This window comes from Sinohyriopsis cumingii, chromosome 9 (genome assembly GCF_028554795.1).
Source record: "Sinohyriopsis cumingii isolate HCF-2022 chromosome 9, ASM2855479v2, whole genome shotgun sequence".
Taxonomy (NCBI): Eukaryota; Metazoa; Mollusca; class Bivalvia; order Unionida; family Unionidae; genus Sinohyriopsis; species Sinohyriopsis cumingii.
The window spans coordinates 67457493-67484375 of NC_142969.1; the positions used below are offsets into that span (position 1 = coordinate 67457493).

The following is a 26883-nucleotide window of genomic DNA, read 5'->3' on the forward strand; positions in this document are numbered from 1 at the left end:
AAGCAACGAAAACTTATATCATGACAACGACAAGCAAAGAACACATATCATGTCAACGACAAGCCAATGACACTTATATCATGACAACGACAAGCCAAAAACATTTACATCATGACCGCGACAAGTCAAGAACACTTATATCATGACAACGACAAGCCAAGAACTCTTACATCATGTCAACGACAAGCCAAGAACACTTATATCATGTCAACGACAAGCCACGAAAACTTATATCATGTCAACGACAAGCCAAGAACACTTATATGTCAACGACAAGCCAATAACATTTATATCATGACAACGACAAGCCAAGAACATTAATATCATGTCAACGACAAGCCAATAACACTTATATCATGACAACGACAAGCAAGAACACTTATATCATGACAACGACAAGACAAGAACACTTATATCATGTCAACGACAAGCCAATAACACTTATATCATGACAACGACAAGCCAAGAACACTTATATCATGTCAACGACAAGCCAATAACACTTATATCATGACAACGACAAGCCAAGAGCACTTATATCATGACAACGACAAGCCAATAACACTTATATCATGACAACGACAAGCCAAGAACACTTACATCATGTCAACGACAAGCCAAGAACACTTATATCATGACAACGACAAACCAATAACACTTATATCATGTCAACGACAAGCCAAGTACACTTATGTCATGTCAACGACAAGCCAAGTACACTTATATCATGTCAACGACAAGCCAATAACACTTATATCATGTCAACGACAAGCCACGAACAATTATATCATGACAACGACAAGTCAAGAACACTTATATCATGTCAATGACAGGCCAAGAACACTTATATCATGACAACGACAAGCCAAGAACACTTATATCATGTCAACGACAAGCCAATAACACTTATATCATGACAACGACAAGCCACGAACAATTATATCATGACAACGACAAGTCAAGAATACTTATATCGTGACAACGACAAGTCAAGAACACTTATATCATGACAACGACAAGCCACGAACAATTATATCATGTCAACGACAAGCCAATAACACTTATATCATGACAACGACAAGCTAGGAAAACTTGTATGATGTCAAATTATGGGACGACTATTGACGCATTCTTAATAACCTTTTAAATTAAACAAATTATGTTAACACACTGTCTGCCATCGTTTATTAACATATGCTTATTCAGCCCATACCTTTGTGACAGCTGGACAGATTTCGTTACACTCTTCCAATGTATATATTAAGACTATAGGTTTTTTTCATATACATATCCCCTGCCACTAAGTTAAGTTTACTGCAGGGAAATTTTATTTATCTGAATGTGTCCATTTTCTTGAATATAGCTATTAAACAACTGAAAATATTGTAATGAAACTTGACCCAGTTATGTTTCATAATTAATGTTATCACATGGATGACTTCAGACTCAAGGTTAAGGTCACAGCTATGGAAAATATCAATCAGAATCATCTATCTATAGATATAACATTTAAACCAAATAGGTCATATCAGTGCAACTATAGTGTTTTTCATACCAAGTCTAGAGAGTGTCTCATGAATTCATAGCCATAATCTGCTCCTAAAATTAAATTAAAATACAAAGGAAGTTATTGGTTTATCTAGGCTGTTTGATATACTGTTTCATAATTTTGTGAATTTCTTTACCGTTTCCAGTTTTATAATTATTATATAATAATTTTATTTGATCAATGAAGTTTCATTTTTGTTTTGGTGCATGCAGCTGGAGTGGTGTCAGGTTCATGGCGCATACTAATTTATATTGAAAACACGAAGCTTTTCTGAAGACTTATTTCTCAAAACAGCATTCAATTAATTTCAGTAGAACGCAACGGTTGGTACCAAGGAAAACGTCACATAAACATATTTGTGAAATAGGCTTCGAATACGAGTTTTTGAAATGCTGTACCTTCATTTAGCATCAGACAAGACACGTGCAGTATCATACTTTATTCATTTATCGTCTGCCTTGCACGAGCATATGAAGAAAATAATTTTGGTTTCCATAGTAATCAGCATACATTTTGACATCTGATAAATAGCTAAATTTGCTTAAACATTATACGAACATTTTTAGGCACATTCTATGTTTGACAGTTACCATAACAACCATTAAAACCCCATAGCAGCCAGGAAGATAATACATTGTTCACACCTCCCCAATATACACTGGTAACATTTTTATCAAAGAATTGAAGGAAATATTTATTATGTCATAATGTACATAAAAATATTTGTTATCTTAGTCCCCATGATAAGAAACAATGTTCGCACCTTGACAACCGCGTCATTTAATGCTATCACACTTTGAAGAAACATTCAGTGTGATATGGTGTAGCCAATGTCTTGTCTATTCTCCATAGCAACCAAACATCTTTAAATATGAACCAGTGGAAACCCATTTCAAATTATTGGAAACCCATTTCAAATTATTATTGCAATTAATGCCAAAGTATACCAATAAAAGAAAACTTGAACATTTTCTACAGTTGTGGTTTTGAGAACCCATCTGCTAAGGACCAACACTATTTTTGTTGGCAAAGAGAGGTGGGGGACCATGAACTTTCTTTTAAAACAGAAGTTCGTTTTCTCTATTCTCCTCGAGATGTTAGTCTTTTCAACTTTTGAGTATAATACTATGAATGAGGCTTTTTATCAGGCGATTTTAAGGCTAGAAATTTGCATTGTTAGGGATAAAATAATCAAGCCACCTCCTCTTGCTAAAATTATATTCGACATTGTGAATCAGAGAATTTGGATGCAAATTAAAATGTTTGAATATGCATGCGGTGATAAAGGCTAAGGTATGCTAGAAGGAGTAGGAAGTGTAGGTTCAACATTGAGTTTTCTTAAGTCTTTGGTATGACTCGGCTGTGGATCGAACCCACTACCTCCCGCGTCCGAGGCGAACGCTCTACCCACTACGGTCGAGAGAGAGAGAGAGAGAGAGAGAGGGAGAGAGAATTTATACATCCTATGAGGACACAGCCATTATCAGTACAAAATATAACACAAAGAAAATCAACAACTACAACAAAAAATATTTGGTGCAAAATAGTTCATTGTTTAAATAAGACCTATTTAAAGGGTACATATAACGTCTGAAGGGAATATTTTTCTTTCAGAAATATGACCTTAGTATAGAAACCCACTCAAGTTTCCGCAAAGCAATCGAATCAAAGATAGGTAAACCTGATGACAAGCTTTTCTGTCATGCTACAAGTTAGTGGAAGTCTTGAAATGAATTAGACCATGCATATGATTCCAAAATCAAGTAAACCAACTTGGTGATTTAAACTCAAGTCAAACTTTTAGACAGTTTTTTTTTTGTCGTTTCAAAAAGTGTCAGTGTAGTAAGCCAAATGGTGTATCTTGTAGATTGCTATATTAGATACCTGATAAAGCGAGTACCGGATTTACTGGCGAAGGTGTAATCGGTGATGTTAACCGTAAGGTTTGTAAGGTTTAGTCGGATCATGTTATATTCTGATCTGCCTCCATCAAGTAAAGATTCTTTCGGGAGCTTTATGGAACATGCGTAAGTGGACCCTGGTAGAATAAAAATAAAGTTTTAAATAATGACAACAACTGCATACGCAACAACAACAGCAACCATAAAGAGAACAATCATTTCATTATTACAACTACTACAACTCTCACGTAGGCACCATAACTTCTACTGCTTCTGCCATTACTGCTAATAAAAACATTACTAATAATAAAAGAATATTGTTTTTAATAAATAATATGTAACACTATTGGTGTTGCTTGTACTGTTGCCTGACCTACTTATTGATAGGAATATGCAAACAATCTACGTACGTATGCAGACAAATATATATGCATGCACGTCGATCCATATGTCACTCCGTCCATACATACACACATCGATACTACTGTTTAAATCATTTTTACTGTGTCCATTTATTTAAGATCGGAAAATCTTATACTGCTTATATTTATACAAACATCACTCATATATATACACTAGCAGCATTCATATTACTTATAATCATGTTACATTTTCGTACACTAACACTACTCATATCACTTATACTTACATTAGCAGTACTCATACCACTTATACTTACACTACCAGTACTCATATCACTTATACTTACACTACCAGTACTCATATCACTTATACTTACATTAGCAGTACTCATATTACTTATACTTACACTACCAGTACTCAAATTTCTTATACTTACACTAACACTACTCATATTACTTATACTTACACTACCAGTACTCATATTGCTTATACTTACACTAACAGCATTTATATTATGTTTACACTAACAGATCTCATAATACTTATATTTACACTAACATCACTCATATTACTTATACCCACGGTGACAATACTCATTACTTATGTTTACAATAACAGTACTCATAGTGGATATACTTACACTACCAGTACTCATATTGCTTATACTTAGACTAACATTAGTCATATTAGATACATTTACACTAGCAGCGTTCATATTTCTTGTACGCACACTAACATTACTCACATTACTTACACTCACACTGACAGTACTCATTACTTATGTTTACAATAACAGTACTCACATTACTTTTACTGACATTACCAGTACTCTTATTGCTTATACTTACACTAACATTACTCATATTACTTATACTTTCACTGACAGTATTCATTCTACTTACTCATACACTAACAGTACTCACCCACAGTTTCATAAAAGTATGCAAAGTTGTTAGTGCTCCCAGGGGTCAGATATAGATACTCCCTCGGACTTCCTGATTGAAAACCTGAAAAAGCAAACCATCATTGTACATGATGGGATATAGTTCTTCGAGGTTTAGAATGTGAACCTAAAATACAATATATTTGGGTTTTTCTTTCTGTTTCTGCCTCTTTTGTTTTATGTCATCCACCGTCATTCGCCATTTATGTTGCTGACTACGATAACTCAATAAAATACAAATGTATATTGATCAAATCATAAGTATATCTCGAGAATGTTTTTAAAGAGTTGAATCAAGTAACAGTAATCCTGGTTTCAATGCAAAAGCTGAATAGCTGTGCTTTTGCACATCAAAACTCCAGCGAACATTATAAATTCAACCAATCAGATGTATTTTGATCCATATTTGTACATACGTCTATCTGATATAATTTTCAGATGAATTTGTTAATATATATTAGTAACTTTGGATTTAAAATCAATCACTGAAACTTAGGTTTTTAAAGTGGAGTAATTTTTTAACACCAGAAACCGACCACATATGTATCTTGGTTTATCTCAATATCGTGATAACAAACCCTCTAGGCACTATGTATATGTTCACATAAGCGTGTTATTAACAGCAATAACTTAAACCAATTCTAATTAACGATCATATATATTTTGGTATGCAAGACACATTTGCGAAGAGAACAAAACGTAGCATTGTTTGACCTGTCATCATGGCTTAGCTTTGTACTCTGTAAAGGATCGTAGAAATTTCCAAATGTACGATATCCAAAGAAATGTCAGCCACATTACAGCAAAGTAGCATAGAGGTATGCCAACATATCATCACGGATGCAACCCATGACACAGGGGCTGAATATCATCACGAGATGCATAGCATGACACAAGGATTGAATATCATCACGGGATGCATCCCATGACACCAGGATTGAATATCATTACGGGATGCATCCCATGACACAATGGTTGAATATCATCACGGGATGCATCCCGTGACACAAGGATTGAATATCATCACGGGATGCATCCCATGACACAATGGTTGAATATCATTACAGGAATCATCCCATCATACAAAGGTTGAATATCATCACGGGATGCATCCCATGACACAATGGTTGAATATCATTACGGGAATCACCCCATCATACAAGGGTTGAATATCATCACGGGATGCATCCCATGACACAATGGTTGAATATCATTACAGGAATCATCCCATCATACAAGGGTTGAATATCATCACGGGATGCATCCCATGACACAAAGGTTGAATATCATCACGGGATAGATCACATGACACAATGGTTGAATATCATTACGGGATGCATCCCATCATACAAGGGTTGAATATCATCACGGGTTGCATCGCATGACACAAAGGTTGAATATCATCACGGGATGGATCACATGATACAATGGTTGAATATCATCACGGGATGAATCCCATGACACAATGGTTGAATATCATCACGGGATGCATCCCATGACACAATGGTTGAATATCATCACGGGAATTATCCCATCATACAAGGGTTGGATATCGTTACGGGAATCATCCCATCATACAAAGGTTGAATATCATCACGGGTTGCATCGCATGACACAATGGTTGAATATCATCACGGGAATTATCCCATCATACAAGGGTTGGATATCGTTACGGGAATCATCCCATCATACAAAGGTTGAATATCATCACGGGTTGCATCGCATGACACAAAGGTTGAATATCATCACGGAATGCGTCACACAAAACAAGGGTTAAACATCACGATATCCTTCCCATGACAAAGGCTGAACATCACGGGATGCATCCCATGAATCAGTGGTTGAATATCACCACGAGATGTATCCCATGAAACAAGGGTTGAATATTATTACGGGAAGCATCCTATAACACAAAGGTTGAATATCATCACGAGATGTATCCCATGAAACAAGGGTTGAAGATCAGTGGATGCATCCATTGACACAGTGGTTGAATATCATTATGGGAATCATCCCATCATACAAGGGTTGATAATCATCACGGGATACATCTCATGACACAAGGTTGAATATCATCACTAGATCCTTCGTATGACACAAGAGTTGATGTACATCACGAGATGCATTCCATGACACAATGATCGAACATCACGGGATGCATCCCATTACTAAAGGGTTGGTCATCATCGCGATATGCATCCCATGACAAGGGTTGAACATAATCGAGAGATGCATCACGTGAAAAGATCTGCTAACAATAGACACCTTTCACGATTGCACATTGGGTCTATACAGCCCTAACTAGAGAGGGGATTTTAATATAAAAACAAAATATTTAGCATAAACATATAATCTTACCGCGAGGATTACTTAGAATATAACTTAAAATATTCCACATAGAATAGTAGGTATAGTAGTGTGCATATATTCAGTGGCACCAAGATACTCCTACCAAATCCCCATGTTCCGTGAGCAACTTCGGTTTTAGGTCATCATATGTCATATTTTTGTCTGCCAAACGTAATGAATTAGTGTTTTTAAGAAATTTACAACTAAAAATGTTATCAAATATCCTGAGCTTTTATAAGACTGTTCAAAGTTAAACGATCAAGGGTCTGTTTATTTACCCATGGATCATTGACGACATGAAATGCCTTCCAAAAAATAAACATCTACATATAACACTTTTAGTTAAACAATTATATTAAAATACTTCTTTTCTTCTGAGATAAATGATGGTTTTTATCCACACTGGTATAAAAACTTTGTTGGGGTATTGAACTATGACCCCATTAATATTCCTGGGGAATGCATTTAATCCAGCTGTTAAGTTTATTTTTATATCTATGTTACAACAAGGTATGTTATAAAATGACATCCTAAGGTAGGACATATTTTACCCTTGTAGAACTCCCCACATAGCCAACCTTATCTACCCCTGGTAACGAGCATTACACTGTACAACCAGCGGAAACGTAAGTAACTGATTAATCCCCAAATCTTATTTAACGGTATTGTCATCACAATTGATTCCTCCTCAAATCTTACGTGGCGGTATCGTCATCATAACTAACTCCTCCTCAAATCTTAATCGCAAATACCTTGACCAATCAAATGCTACATTTGTAGATTTCGAGTCAGAATAAGAACTATACTTTCTGAATCAACGTTCATCACTCATAATGTAGTGAGCAACGTCATAAGATAAAGCGTCCAGTCTGTAGTGAGTAATGTTATAAGATAAAGCGTAACGTCTGTAGTGAGTAACGTTATAAGATAAAGCGTCACATCTGTAGTGAGTTACGTTATAAGATAAAGCGTCCGGTCTGTAGTGAGTAAAGTTATAAGATAAAGCGTCACGTTTGTAGTGAGTAACGTTATAAGATAAAGCGTCATGTATGTAGTGGGTAACGTTATAAGATAAAGCGTCATATCTGTAGTGAGTAACGTTATAAGATACAGAGTCAGATCTGTAGTAAGTAACGTTATAAGCTAAAGAGTCAGGTCTGCAATGAGTAACGTTATACGATAAAGCATCACGTCTGTAGTGAGTAAAATTATAAGATAAAGCGTCACGTTTATAGGGAGTAACGTTATACGATAAAGAGTCAGGTCTGTTACCAGATGGTTTGCCAGCAGATCCAAGCTATGCTGTTCTTCAGAAATAATAAGAGCGACAGTCTAATCCTGCATTTTGTGGGTATTATATGAAAGGACATATGGATATATGCTGTCCTTCATAGGGACGGTGATCTAGGTTGTACTTTGACTGTCCCGGAAACTCAAATACATCAAAACTCCTAGATTCCATTAATGTTTTCAACCTCAAACAGTCAGTTAACCAACCCACCAATAAACATGGTCACATTTTAGACTGGATTCCTCATAGACCTGATGATAACATTATACGGTCCTCCCTGGTATCCCATGACTTTGCATCAGATCACCTCTGCATTTTATGCCATCTTGACGTATCAGTCCCTAACCCTCCACCTTTATCTGCTACTAAGAGAAACCTCCTATGATAAATAGAACCAAATTAATGCATGACATCCAAGCTAACCTAACAGCTTGCTTACCTCCTACCGCAGAACAACTCGATAACTGTCTGCGTTCATTACTTGACAAACATGCCCCAGCTACCAAGTGCAGAGTATCAATTAAAAAGTGTTCTCCATGGTATAGCAGTGTTAGGGACCATCTTCGCACTGCTAAAAGAGACCGCCGTAAAGCTGAGAGGCTCTGGCTTTCCACCAGACTCACTATTCATAAGCAAATCTATGAAGTCGCTAAGAAAAATGTCACAAATATAGTCCATGCAGCGAAATCAGCCCACTACACTACTAAGGTCATGGAAAGTTCCAGCTGCAAAGAGCTCTTCAAGATTACTAACAAGCTAATGTCAAGGAACAAATCAACACCACTTCCAACTACCTTCTCTCCAGTCGACCTTCCGGACATGTGTGCAAATTTTTTCCGTGACAAAGTACAAACCATTAGAGATAAGCTTGACCCCACAATTTCAATTGACTCGTCGTCACCATACAGTTGGGATACAGAATTTGAGGTGCAACCATTAGCAGCATTTGAACCTGTCTCTATGGATTTCGTACGTACAATCGTGGTGAAGAGTGCACCAAAGTCATGTGAACTTGATCCAATTCCAACATCACTTCTGCTTGAGTGCTTAGATCCAGTCTTGCCTTCACTAACTGATGTTATTAATACGTCTCTCTCATCTGGGGAATTCCCATCATTTTTCAAAACTGCCATTGTAAAGCCTCTGCTGAAGAAACCAACACTAGAGCATAACGATTTAAAGAACTACCGCCCAGTTTCTAATCTCCCATTCATTTAAAAAATCTTAGGAAAGGTTGTTCTATCCCAGCTTGTATCTCATCTAAATTCAAACAGTCTTTTTAGCAATATACAATCTGCATATCGCCCTTGCCACAGTACTGAAACTACTCTTTTAAAAGTAGCTAATGACCTTCTCTCTGCATTGGATAGCGGAAAGATTACAGTCTTCACCCTCCTTGATTTGTCTGCAGCATTTGACACAATAGAGCATGATATATATCTTCACCGTCTCCAGCATGTATTTGGCATTCATGATACAGCCTTAGTGTGGTTCAAGTCCTACTTGGTCAACAGGACACAAATTGTATCTGCAAATGGAATACATTCTAACCCAGTTGATCTATGTTGTGGTGTTCCACAGGGGTCTGTTCTTGGACCTGTTCTCTTCATTCTGTACACTCAGTCGCTCTCAAGTGTCATGGATGATCATCCAGTGTATCATCAATTGTACGCTGATGTCACGCAAATATACAAAACTAGCCACCCAACTGAAGTTGATGCTACCATCCAAGGTGTAGAGAGGTGCATTTCTGATGTGAAATCATGGATGACTTGTAACAAGCTGCAGATGAATGATGATAAAACTGAGGCCATTCTGATCACAACACAAAGACTTTCTCATTCACATCCTTTACCAGAAAAAATAAATATCAGCAACGCCAACATTAAATTCACACAATCAGTACGAAACCTAGGTGTTACTCTGGACAGTACTCTCACATTGTACCAACATGTCATGAACATATGCAAGGCTGCACATCTTGAGCTGAGACGCATCAGCTCAATTCGCAAATATCTTTCAGTTGATGCCACTAAAACACTTGTGTGTTCATTAGTACTTTCAAGACTGGACTATTGTAACTCATTTCTGTCTGGTTCATCTCAATATCTACTCCAGAAACCTCAAAAAGTTCAAAACACAGCTGCTTGGATCATACTTAGAGTACCACGATCAGAGCACACCTCCCCGCTACTCTGTACCCTACACTGGCTATCCATTCGATCCAGAATCAAACTCAAAATTTGTTCCCTGTGCTACATTTCACTGTCGGACTCTAGTCCAACATACATATCTGACCTCACCCATGTGTACACACCAGCAAGATACTTACGCTCCTCTTTGACAATCGTGTACTCATTATTCCTACTATGAAAACAAAGTCATATGGACAGCGTTCTTTTGAATACTAGGGCCCAGGAACGTGGAATGAATTGCCCACTGCACTTAGACACAAAGACACAGTGATCACATTCAAGAGGCTCTCAAAACTCACTTATTTCGACAGCAAGAACAAGCTTAAAGACCTAATAATGTTTCCTACCTGAAATATTCTCAGCATGTTTTTTTATTTTTTTAAAATGTTTTTCTAATTTCATGTTGTTTGTTTTTGTAATAATACTATTATGTTTCTTATCTTATAGGTGTTGTCTAAAGTTGTAAAGCGCTTAGAGCTTCTAAAGATTAGGCGCTATACAAAGTCCTCATTATTATTATTATTATTATTATTATTATTGTATGGATATTACATGAAGTCCTATCTCTGTCTAGGCTGTTGTTTAGATAGACGGAATGGATCATTGTTGTAAGAGCATTAATCAAAGGCCTATGTCTGTTTAGACTGTTCTTTAACTAATGTAGATAGGGATTCTACTGGTATTATAGCAATGCGTATCTCGGTCAAGGCTGTTCTGTAAAGTTTGAAGTTGCTTACGATATTAACTGTATGCATTTTATAACGTCAAAACATAATGTGTTTCAAATGTTGTCTGCGGTTGTCAAGTCCTTCATGGTATATGATGCAATTCATATTGATGTCATAATACTAATTATCATAATAAAATCAGTATTGCTGGTACGTGAAAATAATATATCTAAAATTTAGAAAATAAGAAAGAGCTCATTGGGACAAGGATATTTTACAAATCACTATAATTTTAATTGTAAATATTTTATATTTCAAAACACCCTTTCTTCATTCTCTGCACTAGTCGATATTTGCATAATGTTTGTCTGGTATGAATAATAAGACTCGTACATTAGTATACATGTAAGTATATAAGTATATAAGTACATAAGAGTTACAATTACTATACCTTTAGAACAAATAATTATGACAAAGATATGCGAAACTTATCACTAGATGCAAGTAGATCTCAAATACAGAATACCATTGACAATTATAAAATATAATCCGATGCTGATAATTGTGATGATGATTGTAGCTACTCCTGCTTAATTGTATTATTATTATTATTATTATTATTATTAAAAACGGCCTTCGGTAGGTGGAACAGCGCCCTCACTCGAACACTAACCACCCTTTGCATGTAAGTATGTATGTATGTATGTATGTAGGTAGGTAGGTAGGTAGAAAGAAGGTAGGAAAGGCGCTCCTTGTTTGTAGGTATGTTGCCAGGTAGACTGTATGTTAATACGTGTAATATATTCATATACGTAAAAAACACGTACATCGTCTGCCGTCACTCAATTATATAAATGTACAGGCATAAAGAATCATAAATTCTACACTCATTGCATGAACAAAAGTGAAAAAAATGTTGAAGGAAGATCTAATGTTTAAATTAATATGTGTACATGTTTAAGTATATATGTAGATGTGTATATATGTATAAGTATATATGCATATGTGTTTGTAATTGATTTTTGAAACTGGAACTAAAATATTAAAGATGTTTCGTTTTGAGGATTTTGCGCTATTTTTCAGAACACGTCAGACTATACATGGAGGCCAATACATTTTTCAAGGAAAAATCCAGGAAGAGCACCGCATGAACCACTTATAGGAAGGGACCAGATTCGGTAAGCCGTTACTGGTACCCACGCAGAAAGGCGAGATTTCAGTGATCTGTTATGGCGAGCGGATCCTTGCTCAGAAGTTTATTAACCTTCATTGTCATTATTATTATTATTATTATTATTATTATTATTATAATGTATGTGAAATATGGAGAATTTTGGCGAAATGCTTTTATATTTTCGGCCTTACTATATTTTCCCATCTGAGACATATATCCATATTTACGAACGTGTAAAATTTCACATCATGTCATGCGACACTTCCTTGTGTGTGAAAACAAAATTTGTACTTGCAGCAATAAAACGAGCATTTAATGAGCTAATACAAATAAACAGAAACTGCCTTGCATTTCAAACATGGAAATATATATATATATATATATATATATATATATATATATATATATATATATATATATATTATAAAGAAGTTTAACCGGGCACTATTCTTTTCTTTCTGAAGTTATTGACCCTTTCTTCCTTGACGACAAGATTTGACTCATTGCTGAAACGGACTTTCACTGTATTCAGATTGGGTCAAATAGTTTACAAAATGACAAGATGTAGTTTACTGCTACAAATTCGGTCAACCCAATCCTATCGCTTTCTTGCGTCATGTATAATTATATGATCAGGCTATGAAATTGAGGTCAATTTACTACAATAGGGTGGTGGTTGTGTTGAATGTGTTCTTCCGGAGAATAAGTTTATCTTCTTGGTATATAATGAATATACAATTTTCTTTTCCTGCGACAACACCGGATGTAATGATTCTCGCGCTACCAAAAACTCTGTATTGTATCTCTTGGAATCGCCACTCGTTAAAATATGTTTTTGGCACAAGAAGATGTAATGCATCCGGTATTAACTTAAGATAAGAAAATGTTCTTTGTGTATAATCACACATTGATTTACAGATGTACTGCACGGGATTACCATGTCAACTTTATGCTTTAAATTATATCCTTTAAAAACTACTTCTGTTATGAATATTGTCCTCTTCCATTGACCTAAGGATGTACGCGTAGCATGGACTCATCCTATATGACATCCAATACAGAATATAACATAAAACTACTTGTGTTATTACAATTACAATAGCCTGATATTACGTTATATTCTGTAGTTTGTGTTATACATTCTTATGTTAATGGATGGGGTATCCATTTACATAAGAATGTACGTGCAGCATGGACTCGTCATATATGACAAAAAATACAGAATATAAGGTAAAACTGCTTATGTTATTAAAATCAACCCTTTCCATTAACATAAGAATGTATAACACAAACTACAGAATATAACGTAATATCAGGCTATTGAGAAAATAGAAATTACCCCAAAAGACAAAAGGAATAATTGTCTCATACAAATACGGATGGCGAAGAAAACACAAATAATTTTTTAAGTTAATGACTAGTTTTGAAATCTAGGCGATTGACGATACAAATACCAGTTACTGAGATTTAGGTTAGTTTGTTTCAAGAAAATTGTAAGTAGACTTTTATGAGACATAAAATGAACACAAATACACCACATTTCATAGGAATTGAATTAAATGTACTAGTAATATGTATTACATACTTACCATAACAGTAAATTATCAGACCTACATCTTGTCCTCTTTGCATTAAGTACAGCACGTATTCCCCATCCGTAGCATTTTCTCCAAGGTCAATCAAAACATCTTGACAGCTCCTGTAAACTGTGAACGTCTGACAAAGTCCGATTGAAACAATTATTAATACAATTCCATTCCATATTCGTACCAGACGTGAGATATTCCAAACAAATTTCAATTCCATTTTAGAAGAGGAACGAGTCGCATCAATGAGAGTCCATGTGCATGTAAATCATCGAGACTTTAGCCCCAACTTATATATTAAAATCATAATCAGATTAACTTTATTTTCATATCCTCTGATAATATGGCTTGTTGAAAATCTCATGTTTAGTGAGGCTTAGTGAAAATGTCGGGATTAGTGTGGCTTAGCAAAAACAAATCTCTTGATTGTTGTGACTTAGTGAAAATCTGATTAGTGTGGCTTATTGAGAATCTGATTAGTGTGGCTTAGTGAAAATCTGATCAGTGTGGCTTAATGAAAATGTCCTAAACTAAAACTGCAAATAACATGCTGCAGTTTACAGTTCAGTGAATAAACGAATGAACCTTGTAAATAAATACAAAGGAAAAACTCATTGTTTTATTATTTGTATTAACTCATTATAAGACAAATACATAAATGTATAGCAACAGAACGAACATTTTAGTATTTCAACTTTAAACAAATTTGTTGAATCTATTGCAGTTATGTGGTAAAAAATTTGAATTAAGTAGTCGTTGGGAAGCAAAAAGACTTAAATTTAAAATAATGTCCTCAAAGGACAAAGTCAGATGTCGTAACAAATTGGGATTCAAGCATCAATGAACAGGTTTGTGTGTGTGTGTGTTTGTGTGTGTGTGTGTGTGTGTTTGTGTGTGTGACATAAATAATCTCCTTTAAAATATTACATCATATGTTCTATTGTGACAAAACGCATTGCAGTTTTCTAAATAATTACATTCTAAAAACAATACCTGCAAAACTGAAAGCACACTAAGAACCGTACCACTTTAAATAGACCATGATAACTTAAATAGCATAATTTAAATAGGCCACGATAATTTAATAGACCATGATAATTTAAATAAATCAAGATAATTTAAATAGAGCATGATAATTTAAATAGTCCATGATAATTTAAAAAGATCATGATAATTTAAATACACCATGATTATCTTTCTCTTTTTGTCTCTTCGAAGTAATATCTTGTGTATAAGATGTCTGGTAAAAATGAAACATTTCAATTGTAGCAAACATGACCTATATCATTTATTATGAGATTAACACCGTTTAAAATAGGATTTAATAAAAAATTGCTTTTAGGAGGAGGATAGCAATAACTCAGCAATCGTTTTTTTTTTCTTCATTTATATGACATACAAAAAATATTTGTTAAGTATGACATCTTTGAACAAACCTATTGTCATGTGCATCCTACCTGAGAACAAGAACAGTTATAGTTGACTGCAATGCGGCTATAACACTACCTTAATAACGAGAATCTGGTATAATTCTAAACTAAACAGCGAAAATCATTTCTAAGTTAGTCTAGAATTTTCACTAAATTATCCCGCCAAGTAACTATCAAAAGAATATTTTTATCACAAATTACTGAATAGTCTGTGAATTATATACATTTATTGAAATGAATCTGTTGAAAAAGAATTAAAGAAAAAGAATCAACAATTTGTTTTTAAAATGACGAGTTTTCCATTTTTATACTGACATGAGAAAAAGTGATTTTCACTTTTGGACCACAATAGCATACAGCCTGCTAAATATGTGCCGTCCTATCGATTAACTTCTTCAGCCGAGATAACTTAGTTCCTGTTTTCTAACACCGACAATAAAATCCACGATCCGTACGATTGAGACAGTTTGTACAAGCGGAATGAACATGCTATCAATTTTATTTTTGCTTGTTTATTAAGCAGAGAGTAAACTGAAAGTAATCATGGACCACCTTTTCCTACGCTGCCACCTATCTGTTTAAAGTGAAGTCAACTTGCTACGATTCCCCCATTAACAATTCAAGTTTTAAATTTAAGGTTGGGTTTCACTAAACATGGTAAAAGTAAATGATCATTACTTGAAACTCGAGTATGGGTTGCCGCAGAGATGAAGGGATATACGACTGGTAAAATGACAGGGCAGTAGTACGCGTGTCCATTGATATACTCCGTGTAAACGTAAATGATGGAGCGAAAGAGTATTCGACATAGCTAATATATTGTACCCCTTTCGTTTATGTAATAACCACGTACATCGTTACCCGAGTGATTCGTACATGATGCAAATGCATTACAAATGAAGCGAGCGTTCGCTGTATGCAAAACATAAATGTCATTAAAGTTAATTAACTCAAATCAATATGGATCATTTAATATTATTTGCATCCCTGATCAGCTTTAATATCTCCTTAACTTTACCTGTACCGATATTGCTAGCAAAATCCACTTTTTGTTTACTTGCCATTTCGGTGTTTGTGATGATGTAGTATTGTCAACAAGTAAAATATGCTTAGTTTTGTGGCAGAAACTAAAACTAGCAACGAAAGGTCAGTCAGATTCATGTGTACCGAAATTAAATTTCATAGAGTTTCTAGAAAAGACAGAATATTCAATAACACGTATATTTCAGATAGCTGTGGAACCAGCTCTCATATCGTTAGCACATATTCCAGATTATTAATTTTACATATGTATGTCAAACGTTTCACAGTGGTATTTACTTCCTGAAATAGTGTCACTTATTTTTTTATTATAATATATATCGGTCGAGAATTTTCGCGGTATCGTTAAGAAACACTTAACCCATCATAATGGACGTGTTTAAGAAGAATCAGATATTTTTCAAATATGTTTTGATGTTATGAGTTCTGGCATTAAAATATTCATCTAATAATACATATTTCTGCGAGGTACGCGTGATAGTATTTACGACACAATCATACATATCATCTTTAGTATAAAACTTTGTATCTAATGAGAAACCTAGACGACTCCAAAATAAACGTCATCGTCAGATTGAGAACCATTTTACCTCAACTTTCAATCAATGTATTCAGTATGGATCAAACTGAACGATAGTGAAATCAGGAGAGATATACGTATTTCGATAACATCGCAGTCAGTTTTCAAATAACTGAGTAAGCGTAATGTCTTTCTCCCAACAAGAAACCCTCACCTGACCATTGCCAGTGAAGGCACGGCTAAGATCGCTATAGAGTAAATGTTTTGTCGCAGTGGAGGTGCATGATTGGATGTGACATCCAACCAAAGAAATCTTTAAATCTACATCATTAACAACAGTGGAAATCAGTAGTTGATGACTGGCACTGAATTGTTTGTCTTGTTATTTATGCAATGATCCAGGTCATGGACCTAGGAGTAGACCCCAAAAAACCAGTTAAGAAGGCAGAACATATCCACAAGGGTCACAAACGACATTCTTCCCTCTCAATACTAGCAGACCACATCATCGTACATAAGAACGGCTAATAGACTCGGAAAACACATTATGTACGTGGATGGGTAACTCTGAACCTAATCTGACAAATCCAGTTCGGGAGAACATCCGGGCCTCAGCAAAAATTATGACGGAAATGAAGATATGAATGATGATACCTTTATAGAGTCGACAGAAACAATGGATTCAGTTTTGAAAAAAATAATTCTAGAGAGAAGAAATGAAGTAAGGAAACGTATATTAAAAAGATTTATAGTTAATGTTCCTAAGATGAAATGAGCTATATCCTAAAAATGAACTGCTGAAAAATCAGAATATAGTTATATGCAAGAAGACTGAGAACCTAAGGAAGAAAGGTAATTAATAGGAAACACGACTGCAGGTGAACGAACAATAGCCTGAGCAGCAGGATACGTATTTTAGTCGCGAGAATTTGGTGTTTTATGGTGTTTTTGAAATCTGCGAAGAGAAGTGGGAGAATAAAGAAAAATTGATTAAAGTGTTTATGAGGCTTGCACGTGCTTTTGATTACGAGAGAATAGAAGTTGAAAGAGCCCCTCGGCTGAGATCAAAATAAAACCCAAGACTCGCGATTATAACATTTTCAGCTTATAAAGACAAAGAGAAAGCTTTGATACGCTATAGAGAAACAAGTAGAAAAGCCCATGAAGCAGCCAAGAGGATCACCTCTGAGAATGAATATACAGTGGCAGGTAGCACAGCAGTTAACGTACGTGTATCTGAAGATTTTCCATTCAGAGTGAGAAAAGCTCGTGCCAACCTCCATCCGACATTAAGAAAAGCCATAGAAGAAGGGAAATTAAGCTTTCTACAAATATGGCAAGTTAATAATAGACGGTTACACATATGTAGTCGATGAGGTTAGAAATGACGCTGATAATAGCCGGTTACACATCTGTTTTCGATGAGGTTAGAAATGATGCTAATAATAGAGAGTTTCATGTATGTATTCGATGAGGTTAGAAATGATGCTAATAATAGACGGTTACAGGTATGTATTCGATGAGGTTAGAAATGATGCTAATAACAGACAGTTTCAGGTATGTATTCGATGAGGTTAGAAATGATGCTATTAATAGACGGTTACACATATTCATTCGATGAGGTTAGAAAGGATGATAATAACAGACAGTTACAGGGACGTATTCGATGAGGTTAGAAATGATGCTGTTCTTGTAGAGAAAATAAAGGACCCCGGTTGAAGTGTACAAAATGTGTATGAGGAGAGCGGTTCTAGTTCTGCGTTAGATTGTTTGATGTATAATATATACTGCTTAAGTGAGACCTTCCTAGAAAAAGAGGTATAATTTTATTAACTATGTTGACAAAATTGATATACTTGGCTTTGTTGAAACGTGGGCGGAAAATATGAGTCAGTTTCATATTAACGGTTTCAAAATTTTGATATCGTGAAAATTAAAACAAAATCAGTTAAAATAAATTCATTGGGTATATAGGTGATTGTTCATGAACCCCGCGTCAATCACTTCAATCAATGAAGAGAAAAAGTACTTCAAACATATTATTTGGTTAGTTGTTTTATCTAAGGCTAGCATACTGAGTGGAACTTAACTTTGCTCTTGTCTGTTTGTCATCTGACAAAAATATGTTTGCAGTGGTAGGAAATGAATTAGCTCACCTAAAATGAGATATACTGACTATAAAATAATAATTACAGGTGATTGCAATGCCTGTATTGGCATGGAGCCAGATTTTATCGAATATGACAGCGTTACTGACATGCTTCAAGATTGTAATTATATATAAGATGACGGAATGTCTGATCGGTCTTATCTAGGAGATAAATAACTATGATGACAAAATTCTACAACTATGCCAGATGACTGGATTGAGGTTCGCCAATGGTAGCTGTGGATTAGGTAATGAGTTAGGGACATTTACATGTATCCATGGCAACTGAACTCAATATTAGGTTATTTGTTAGCCGATGTATGTGTTTAAAAACATATATTAATCTTTGACATATATGATAGAATCAAAACAATACATATGCCTATTGTATTTTCCCTTGTGTACAGGAGACAAAGGATTTAAATGTTTCTGGCGCTAATGAAATAAATAAATATAAAATGGAACAAATAACAATGTTTATCTTTTATTCAAAATTGCAATGATCTATTATCAAAAAATATGGGTAAGATTTTAGAAAGTATAAAGAGTAACAAACTTAACGAATGCGTCTAAACAATTATGGATATAAACGATTATGTAGCAAAGAAAATGAGGACAATCAATAGAAAGCGGAACCTAGCCGTGAATTGTTAAATGTCAGCCTTGGTTTGAGACCGACTGCACAATCGCAAAATGTAAGTCCTTAATATATCTAATACAGTTCAAATCAAAAGGCACAAGTGTATCACTTGAAGATTATACTTTTCTAGAAAAATGTATTAATATCTTACAGGAAGCAATGAAAACAATATTAAAGTTACTTATGATCTGCATTATACTCTAAAATTACACAATATTGTTGGGGCCTTGTAAAGAAACCAAGTACTTGTATGAATATTTTCCATAATTATTTAAATTTAAAGTTATGTTGACCAGATACAGGTAAATGAGAACATTCAACCAATTAATGAGACTTTAGATACAGGTAAATGAGAACATTCAACCAATTAATGAGACTTTAGATACAGGTAAATGAGAACATTCAACCAATTAATGAGACTTTAGATACAGGTAAATGAGAACATTCAACCAATCAATGAGACTTTAGACAGTAGAATCACAGAAGAAGAGGTATGCTTATCATTGAGTAAACTGAAACATGACAAAGCTGGTGGAATAGATGCTTTATGCAGCGACTTTTTTATATGCACATGCAATATAAATAACACCAATATTAACAATATTATTTAATAAACTAATCGATGTTAATATTATCCGGAATATTGGCCAACGGCTGTCATCATACAAATTCTGAAGAAAGAGGATGAACATGAACCCTCTAGTTACAGAGGCATCAGTGTATCACCCATTTTAATCAAGGTGTTTACATCGATTTTAAATAATAGGATAAATGAAAACGGATGGAGGAAGGCGAATTAATCGGTTTAGAGCAAGCAGGATTTGGAGCGGGGTATTCTATAACATATAATATGTTTATTGTAATACGATAAGCAGGATTAATTTGGGATTTACAACAGAACACTTTTGGTGGTAATACAAATACAATGATTAATGATAAATGACTTGAATGAGAAAAGAATTATAATTAACACGTGCGTGTATAAGATCCACAAATTGGACAAATTAACACAATCCGCACGAACCTAATAAGGCAACTAATGAAATTACAAATACAGAACAATATACAGAACAAAAACAAAGGTGAGTGATTCAGAGTTATTTCTCACGACGAAAAAAAATTGTTTTGTTTTACTCAATAGTAAAAATGAGCTCACTAAGTAGTGAAAAATAAGGTATTTTACTCAGATAGTAAAATAATGAAAGCAAAGGTACGTATATCATATCAAATACCTTTACAATCCCATAACACTTCGTATTACAAATCCCAAACTTTGCCTACGGATAAAAGATTACATGTACGGAGTTATACACTCTGTCACTAGCACACTTGCCTACCAGTCACACTGGTTAACAAAATAGTCAGTATTCCAGTTAGTCACTGACCACTATTTAATTCTAGGTCAGTCAAGAAGAAAGCCTCCACCAATAGGTCAGAAACGCTCGATCACATGCTACTCGATCAGCAACACTGTTCACTCAGCTCTACGTCTATGGATCAACTTTATAGCTGCCTTTGTCAACTTCTATGGTTAGCTCTACGGCTAGTACCACGTTGACTTCGATCAGCTGAAATTAAATTTAACACCGTGTACTAAGAATGACATGGGCATATACGATAACACGTAATGATGTTATATATGGTAAGCTTTACAAATTGCATTATCGGCACAATATCACGAAGGAATAATCAAGTTCAGAAGTGAACCTACCAGTGCCCGATAATAATCCTGTGTTACTAAACGTGTCGCAATAAAATGCAACTTTTAATGTCTAATAATATAAATCTCTTCCTAAGTAACAAGTAAGAATAGAAAATATTTGCATTATACTACATTAGTCAAAACTATGTAGAAAATATACAAATATAAACCTGGTGGTACAATATTTAGAACGTATAACACAATAAATTAATAAATAACTCACATACCTCTACAGCTAAAGATGTGCAAGTCCTTAACAATTTGCTGACACCTCTTAGCCCCGTCGCAGCTTATATAGCTGGTTAGAACTTAGACATAACGCCCAGGTTTTTAAAAAAATGTGATGTGATGCGGGAATTTCCTGTTCTCCCAGTTGGTGTTATTTGTATTGTTGTTAAATAAGAATAAATATGATTTTATAATATAATTTCGTTTGGGTTATTCTTTGTTTTGTTCACCAAATTATAGAGTTTTTAGTTATACCGGTAAACGCTTGGGTGGTTAAACTCTCTTCTCTTTGCCTGGGCTGGTAGTGGGCCTGGTTTCAAAACATCCTTTGCTTTGAACTTAGTAATACCCTCACTTATGATTGTTAAGTCTCACGTTGGGGTTCCTCTTTTTTGATCCCCATTGTTTGTTACATTTGTTTAATTCTGCCAAAGTCAGTTTTGTCCTCGTAGTGTGCGATAGTGAGTGTTTGTTGTAGTGGTTGCCATTTTGTTGTTAGGATGGCTCTATCTCGATTAAATTTTCTATGGTTGCTTTCCTTATCTATACCTATTTTTGTAAAAAGAAAATTTTGAATGAATATTTTAAGCCGAATGAAAATATCTAGTATTGAAAATAATAAGGTGTCTTTGTGCATGTATTTTGATTTGTGAGTGCATGTTTTGCGTTTTATTATTTCGATTTTAAGTTGAAATATATGCCTTAGCGTATTGTTGTCATATTATTTTGTATCTGAGTATTACACCAAAATATATATGTATAATTACACTTACCAGGAGCAAAATTCCCTTCGGTAGTTTCCCCTTAGAGTGCACATTCTTAGATGGCTTAACTACCCAGAGAACCCTGTCCCTGTATCTTCAAAGTTAAGAGAATTACTGCTGTAGTTTTATAATCTCATTCGGGATGATGGTGACCAGTATGAATATGCAATATGAAATATTTTCTACCTCATGAATTCGATATGAGATAGTTCATTTTGTGGCTTTTCCATTTGGGAATTGAAATTGAAGGTAAACATGGGTTCATTTTGCAATAGTGAGTTTGGGATAATATGTATATTTGTAATCATTTTGTAGTTATATTGTCTTCCTGAGTTTTCATTTTTTGGGTTTGTAATATTGAAAGAAGAGTGTATTGTTTATATGTTTGTTTCAATTTCTACTTCTTTTTACCAGTTGTATGTGTCTTATTTAGTTGAGGGATTTTTGTTGGGATGGGTGGGTGGGGTGGTTCTGTGTTTCCATTTTATGAGTTTGCTTTTCATGTGGGCCAGGTAGTAGAGTCTGAACGTTTTGTTAGCTTCTTGTTGTGTACGTAGGGTCAGTGACATTAGGCTATAATATTGTTTTGTTATTGCCTTTGTTATTTTGGGTCTGTCCCCATTTATTGGGAGTATTAAAGATTGTTGTCGTTTCAGTTCTTGCAAAAGTCTTTTGATTTCAACCGAGGTTAGTATGTCTACGTCTGGGGCTCCCTCTTCTAGCGCTCTCCTTTTTATTGTCTTGTCCTCTTTTGGTGAGAATATTTTCTCTTAATTGACCTTTTTTGTTTTTGTTTTGTTTATGGATTTGGTTTGAGATGCTGTATAAGTTAACGGTGTTTGAGTCGTTTCTGTTTCCACCTCACCTGAAGGGATTGTTTTCTATAGTGATGGCGTGATTTGTGCTGGTGCTTTATTAGTTAGTGGTGGTGGTGATGGTGAAGTCGTTGTAAGCGTCTGCGAAGTTTGCTCTGTTGCTTGTGATTCTTGTGAAGGTGACACTTCATCCATTGGCATAATTTCCATGTCTTGTAGTATTGCTTGTTCATGTGTTGTATTTGTTTGTGTGTTTGCATCTGTTTCCAGATTATTTTGTTGTTACTGTTGTTTTTTGTGTGTTTTTGCGCGGTATCATAACCTGTGACCAATGATTCCACAACATCACACGCCTTATTATGTGACAGTTGTAGAAACAGGTCTGCACAGGTATAACATATATTTTGAAGTGTTCAGTACTTTCGGCTTATCCCTGATATCCACTCTATAAATGGTTTTGTCATTATGATTACCCGGAATGGTCTTGAAGGTATCACTCCGGACTTTTGTAATATTTACACCAGTTCTCACTTGGAAGTCCACCTGGAAAACATACAGAGGGATCTACCTCGGGAACTTTGAAACATAAATTTCTGCATACATTCTCTCTATTAATCTAGCCATGGGGGATCTGTCACCCTAGCCATATGTCTCACAGAACAATGTTGCCTTTAGGCAACATAAATTCTATTTTATTTGGGTAGAAAATAATAAAACATCTCCCAATGTTATAGTAGGTATTTGAGTTTATTGACTTCATCCCTCTAACCTCCAATGTAGCCAAAATTGTGATATCATTGGGCATCTCTTGGGACGGCATATCAGAGAGATCCAAGGCTCTCCACGGGTCTCTGTATGCATTCAAAAGCATGCCTTTTTCTATTTCTTCCTCCACAGTTCTAAAGTATTGTTTAAGGAAGTGTCCCCCTTTAACGTTTGGTGGTGGAAGTGTTGTTGTCATGATGAATTTGGTGCGAAAAGGTGCGGTAGCACTAAAAAGAACTGTTTTTGCAATTAAATATAAACTATAGCAGTTTAGCGGATGGGTGATGTATTGGTATTTGGTGATTTTATGTTAACTGTAACATTTTGTTTTGTTTGTAAAGGCAGATAGAAGAGAAGTTATCTTTCTTTTATAGACCGCTCACTGACAAGACGTTCAGTAATGTGAAGATTTAGTCTTACGATGAGGCATTTATACACAGACGATGCAGCCATACATCGTCCGTGTGCTGGAAGTATTCAGTTTTTTCCCATCGAAAGCATTTCGCACGGGCGGCATAGGATAAACCGATTTCACTGTTTCAAAATATTGTACAATATACACAAATCGCCCTCGTGTATCGTTGTACACAAAAACCATGAAGCACGAGTACATGTGTTTAATAAATAAAGTGGTTTATGTGCGTGAAATTTATATTGTATGCATTATCTGGTAAATGTTTAAGAAAACGTAGAGGTATATTCTATGCAGCATTTATTGACTATGAAATATTAATGAAAATATGTTATGAATTATTAATGCAGTTTAAAGTGATGTAAAAGCATGTGTCCAACAGTCTTATTACCGATATGGTTAATTGCCTTCTGGGCGTAGGCAAAGGTTGTGTTCTATCGCCTTCAAGGTTTTCTTTATTTGTGAATGATTTGGGACGAAAATTGTGCTCGTCATGAGAAATAGCAAGGTCATGATACGTCCTTCAATCTTATTACCCTGTAAAATGCATGAAACAAATAGGAAAAGTGCAACACTTCAAGGTCATTTTTTTTATGACGATATGGTATATCAAATGAATATTTTCTTTTGAAATGTATGTATGCATTTATTAAATGTCTGGCTAGTTTACCAATGTATGTCTCTTTCTTTATATTAATTAAGCAATACACATTTTTGTCTCTTCTGAAAATATTTCAACAAGGGATAATAAAAGTATTAAACCATCAATAAATTTTGAACCAGTCTCATAACTTATTCAGAATCATGTTTAAAGATATATAAGAGTAGAGAGGTGTGTGGAAGCAAATGCGAGTGGCTACTGTTATGGAAGCAAAACATGGTGTGTCAGAAAGTATCCGATGCAGCGAGGTGTTTAATTATCGTGCATCACCTTGCCGTACGGTATGCTTGAGATAACAGAAATTTCAAATTGTCTGCTGTAGTGGATTAATCGATGTCAGCTTGGCACCATTTTCATTTATGACCAAGTGGACGTCATTAGATGTGTGAACACTCATGCCAATACAATCATCCGTCCAGGAGTGCTAGTGATAATGAGATTTACAATTTCCAAGATACCTGTTCTTTTGATGAAAACCCGGTGTAGAGTAGAAATAACAAAGATTTTCAAGATGGATGGACAACATGGTGGCCGCATATTAAATAAAATCAGCACAATTTTAATTTTGGTCAAATATGACATCATCTTACGGGTTTCTGGTGAAAACAATTTGTTGACATGACCAGTAGGATAAGGGAAGAAGCAATATAATGTTTTCTAAATGGATGCCTTGGAGGGTATACTGAAATTCAGAAGCAGTAGAGGAGGTGAGCTGACGTTTTTCTGGAGCGCCATTTTTCGATGAAAAAAGTCTTCCTACGAAAAAGAAAAACAAGGTCAGTAACGCCAAAACAAAGCCTCTAACTAACCGAGAGTTTCTCTAATTGGGTTAGTTTGTTTTGTTACTTTATTGTTGTCGTTAGTGTTTACCCACCGTGACGTTTCATTGAGTTCGGTCCCCCTCTGCTGCTGCTGTAATGAAATAAGTCTCTCATCCAAAGATTTTATCAAGGATAATAGGACAATTCGTTATTTTGATCGAGAATCAGGTACATTTATTATTATAAATCCGTTCGGGGTTGACTGTGCTCGCTAAAAGAAGATTTTACATTTAATTATATCCATGTCTCAGTTACACCAAGTCTAATGAATATTTCTTTGCGAACCGCTCCGGTGGCCTAGTGCTTAGAGCGTCCGCCTCGGATGAGGGAGGTCGTGGGTTCGATCCCCTGCCGATTCATACCAAAGACTTGCAAAAATGGTACTAACAGCTGCCTCGCTTGGCGCTCAGCATTAAGAGGTTAGTGTTAGGACTGGTCGGCCTGGTGTCAGGATAATGTGACTGGGTGGGACATCGTGGTGCATGTCTTCGGCATGATGCCGCAGTGCTAGACATAAATATAAACTGCCACACTGCAGACATCGTAGCGATATGACTGACAAATTGTTAAAGCTACGTTAAAAAATGTCCATGTTCATTTCTTAGCGTATGTGCATCAACTCTGTTAAATACAACTAAGATATTACAGTAATTTCTAATCACTTTAGGTATTTTTATATATCGATGAGTAACATAAATCACTTCTGTGTTTGTGTCCTCCTCCGGAAAATATTCTAGCTGGATTTGATTGTTTGTCCAGCATTATATTATCGTAAACTGCTAAATTATTAATAAATCCATCGAGGTCATCTACAGATGGGCTTCATCAATATCAGTAATAAATTCGAATATATCATTGCCGTCTTCGTCCAACAATTTTGCATTTTCATTATAATATTTAAGTACTTCGTAGCATA

At 35.1% G+C, this 26883-nt stretch overlaps 1 protein-coding gene across 1 annotated transcript in view; it reads right to left on the reverse strand.

Moving 5' to 3' along the window:
* LOC149791956 (uncharacterized) overlaps positions 1–24269 on the reverse strand; it is an 81647-nt gene extending 57378 nt beyond the window's left edge. The window contains exon 1 of the mRNA XM_089969503.1: positions 24078–24269. Coding sequence (XP_089825629.1) covers positions 24078–24269 — 192 coding nt within the window. The remainder of the gene's footprint in view (positions 1–24077) is intronic.
* Between the last annotated feature and the right edge of the window lie 2614 nt (positions 24270–26883).